At 35.6% G+C, this 4,299-nt stretch overlaps 1 protein-coding gene across 6 annotated transcripts in view; it reads right to left on the bottom strand.

Moving 5' to 3' along the window:
* The window catches only part of LOC106881053 (protein O-mannosyl-transferase TMTC4), a 300,747-nt gene that overhangs the window by 168,646 nt on the left and 127,802 nt on the right, over nt 1-4,299 (bottom strand). For all 6 annotated transcript variants that reach the window (XR_008263718.1, XR_008263717.1, XR_008263716.1 and 3 more), the window contains exon 5: nt 4,033-4,127. Coding sequence is in view for 3 of the 6 variants with exons in the window: in XM_052966480.1 (XP_052822440.1) it covers nt 4,033-4,127 (95 nt within the window). In the remaining 3 variants the exon portion in view is untranslated. The remainder of the gene's footprint in view (nt 1-4,032; nt 4,128-4,299) is intronic.

The raw sequence follows: 4,299 nt of genomic DNA, 5'->3' as shown, positions 1-4,299 counted from the left end.
TATATACGCATACACACATACACACACAACACACACGTGTGTAGCGCTTGGCTGTAAGTTCATAATTACGATCAAAGTAATGGGTAGAAACATTGACAAATCAAGGATGGAATACTACGTCCACGGATTTATATGTGGTTACCACAAGAGTTATTTTACAGAGTTTGGACGGGGAAGTCGTGCCAAGGGTCACTCAGAAGAGAAGTGTAAAACAAGCTCAAGTCTAATGTGAAGGGGATAAAATTTGAGTCAGACCTTGAGTCAGACCTTGTGTGTTCATGTGGTTAGCAACTAAATACATGAAAACTACTGTAGTATAGAAGAAATTTAAAGCACAAGCCTCCAGGCTTTTTTATACCGTGTTTCGAGATGGAGATACACAACCATAATTTTGCAACACCTCTCAAATTGATAAAACCGATATGGCCGATGCTCAAGTTCAACTTCTACAGCTTGAGCCTCATAGGCAAAATTAAGTACTAGTCAAATCTCTCTCAACACATGCTATATTATTCTGGAAGAGGAAAAATAAATTGCATAGAGTATCTAAATTATAAGAAATTGAGACATGCCAGAGGAGTGAGGCTTACAATGCTTCAAGACAAGCTATGGAAAATGTAGAAAAGCAACTACTCTTGTCTCAAAAAGCGATGTTCAAGGCTTCAATTGTGGTTATATCTGCGCGAGCGACTCGGCTCGTGAAATATACATGCTTAGAGATATTGACAGCCCAACATATCGTCTTCTTCGGCTTAGGAAAGATCCCTATCAATCGACATCATCGGTATTAGATATAATTATAGCATCATAAGACGGAAGTAGTCTAACGCAATACAGTAAATTTTGGTTTCAAATTTTGGCATAAGGCCAGCAAATTCGTGGGAGGGGATATGTAGATTACATCGACCCCCAGTGTTTAAATGGTAATTATTTTATCGACCCCGAAAGGATAAAAGGCAAAGTTGATCTTGAACTCAAAACGTGAAGACGTACAAAATACCACTAAGCAATTCACCCGGTTGATGACTCTGCTGGCTCGCCGCCCTGCAATATAGTGGACATTAACAATCTTTTATATAGATATCCCATGTAATATAAAAACATAGTAAGATTTACTAGACTAAATGCCTTGAAAGAAATCTTTAACAGGAACATTATCACCATCATTTTTATTTCATATAACCTAATTTACCTTGCCATCTGATATATTATATAACATATCTGCCCCTCACCAGCCAAATCCCACTCGACACATACCATACAGTAATATGGTGTGCGTCAAATGTGCTTTAACTGCTATTTCCGCATTTTTCTCTCTAACGTTCAGTGTGGAGAATTTACTGCTGAGCATCAACCATACTGATTACAACAATCTGGAAGATCTTGCAGCATGTATGATTCGGTAGCTCCTCCTCTGGGCACAAACTTTGCACATGTTGTGTTAAATAACAGAAATATACCTAGGGGAGATTATAAATACCGGACTGGCTAACAATGCGAGCGAAAACAATAATGAGCCTACAATAGATGTTAGAAGGGAGATAACTGATCCCATACCAAACTCATTAGAATTGACTGTAGTGAATACTGAACTGAGTAATACACAGAATTTAGCTTATACTCAAACTACTAAACTGGTGGGATAATAAGTAATATAAACGAAGTTCCTGACCTGCGTTCTAGTAGCAAGACATAGTGTTGATCTCATTCAACACCTTTGTACTTATTCAACATCTTTGTAGCTGTCGTAACAAAATATGTTCTCGTAACGAGCAATGCTTGAGCAAAAATCACAGTTTATAGATATACTGCTAGTTAGATGGAATTCCGCATTATTACATATGATCATGGGCTACTAGCTTTAAGCAAAGGTCAAGTGACCATGTACTTATTTTTAATGATCGAGATGAAATGTATGGTACAACCTGGGCAGAAGCACAAAGCTCGCTATTAAACGGGAAATAATTAGTATGACTTTACCTGATAAAATTGGGAGCCTGAAATGTAATCTATGCTTGAAGATATTATTTACATAATGGTACACCGATAAATTACCTAGACAAAACTTGTGCATTTTCAATAGTTAGCTTTTAATAATAAAACAGCAAACAATAAACTACCGTTTTATCTCACTCTTAGTTTGTTCTTTTATTTTCAGTTCCCAACTCTCTTAATTCCTCTTAATTTATTTATTTACATTTAAAATTCTTTCTATCTTCACCTGATATGGTCTGTGGATGAAGCAAACCTTGACTTAATGAGGTCTTCTCCAACTACTAAGCCTTTTTCTTGTTTGAATATTTCCCATAGACAAATATTTAATAGAGTATTACTTGCATACGATTATAACGAAAAATTGCTTAGACTATAATTGTAAATTTACTAGATTTAGATTTTAGCAGACTTAATGTAAACTCCTCTCCACATTTGTTTTAGAAAACTTATCTTCCTTTCAGTTCGTACTTTGTTAATTAATCTTAATCTATCTATTTATCCAGAAATTTTGTTTTATCTGTGTGTTATGCGGCCTGTGTGCAAAACATATCCTGGCCTAATGAGCCCTTCTTTGAGTACTAAATCTTCAGGCTCACTATAGGTGTAAATTATAACAGACGTTATTGTCATATCGTATTTCACAACTTCTGTTATCTTCTACACTAAACACACAACTACAACTTAAATTATAGATAGAATAAAACTATCAAACACTGAACTCTTCAGTTCACTTCAAAAGTCCGTAGTGGTAGCATCCTGAATAAAGTTGCATGGATACATATATCTTGGATGAACTTATGATGCAATTAAACCAACATGATGCGAATGGATGCCACGTCTTGGGATATTTATGCAGCAGAATCATGTGTCGGACAGAGATTCAAAATGGATATACTGTATACAATACTGTTATAAAAAGTTTATGAGTATGTCAGTTTCTCCATTCTTATTTCTAATGTCTTGAACATATATAACCCTAACCACATGGTCCCGGGCAATTGTCTTCTATAGACGCGGGCCGACCAAAGCCTTGTGAATGGATTTGGTAGACGGAAATTGAAAGACACCCGTCGTATATCTGTATACATGTATATGTTTGTGTGTCTGTGTTTGACGCCCTCTCACACCACCACCACTGCCACCATCGCATAACAACCGGTGACGATGTGTTTACGTCCCCCTCATTTAGCGGTTCGGCGAAAGAAACCGATAGAATAAGTAATAGGTTTGCAAAAAATAAGTCCTGGGGTCGATTATTTCGACTAAAGGCGTTGCTCCAGCATGGCCACAGTCAAATAACTCAAACAAGTAAAACAATAAAAGAAAATATATATATCATTGTTTTTTTCTTCAATGTGTTCTTCGGTGTAGCAGGGTCTTTAAAGGAGAGTTATAATTGTATTAATTTCGGTAAGAGATCCTTAGAATGAATATTAGAAACATGGATGTTAATAACTGGGGTTGACATTATCCACTACAATGAAGCCACTCGATATTGGTGGACCTTCTGCTTAAGATATTCATCATTATATTGATTTTTGTTGCTCAAAATCATATATTCGATGTAGAAGGATTATACATTTAAATCGGCCCACTCCACTACTTTGCTGGCACTTTCTTTAATTAATGCAAACGTTAATCTTGGAGTGATTAGAACACAGGCTAATGATCCGAAACAAATATCAGCAAGGTCTATAATGCTATTTCATAATATAATCTTATTCAGGTCATTTTTGCCTTTTATCCTTTCAGGATCGATCAAATAAAGAGCAGGTAATTACTGAGGTCATGTAATTGACTGTTCTAATGTAGCAAATCTGAGGCCTTGTGCCTATGTCACAAACCAATATTAATTTTTTAAATGTTGTTCTGATCTCTAAGAATCAAATCAATCAAATGTGTTGGAATATGCTTTTATGCATACAACAATATTAGGCACGTGGCCTGGATTAGAACAGTCGATTATATTTTGTGATAGTATTGAATAGCTCCAGGGGTCCTGAAGCAAAAATTCTTTTTGCTATTAAAAATACTCACCATTGTCATAATTCCTTGTTCCTTGCTGAATGTAGATAAAACTGTCAGCATTGATACAATCAGAAGGCAGTTTACATTACGTAGAAATGTATTTCCTGAAAGTAAATGCAATATATTTAGTCATATTAGCTGTATTAAAAATGAAAGTATTTATAGTGTTTATTACAATGACACTATATCTATATTGCTCATATAATCCGAATATATATAAGGCAGGATGTGTGTGTGTGTGTGTGTGTGTGTGTGTGTGTGTGTGTGTGTGTGTGT

The sequence above is a fragment of the Octopus bimaculoides genome, chromosome 3 (genome assembly GCF_001194135.2).
Source record: "Octopus bimaculoides isolate UCB-OBI-ISO-001 chromosome 3, ASM119413v2, whole genome shotgun sequence".
Classification (NCBI taxonomy): Eukaryota; Metazoa; Mollusca; class Cephalopoda; order Octopoda; family Octopodidae; genus Octopus; species Octopus bimaculoides.
Note: the sequence above shows the minus strand (reverse complement) of the source record. Positions and strands in the feature narration are given on the sequence as shown.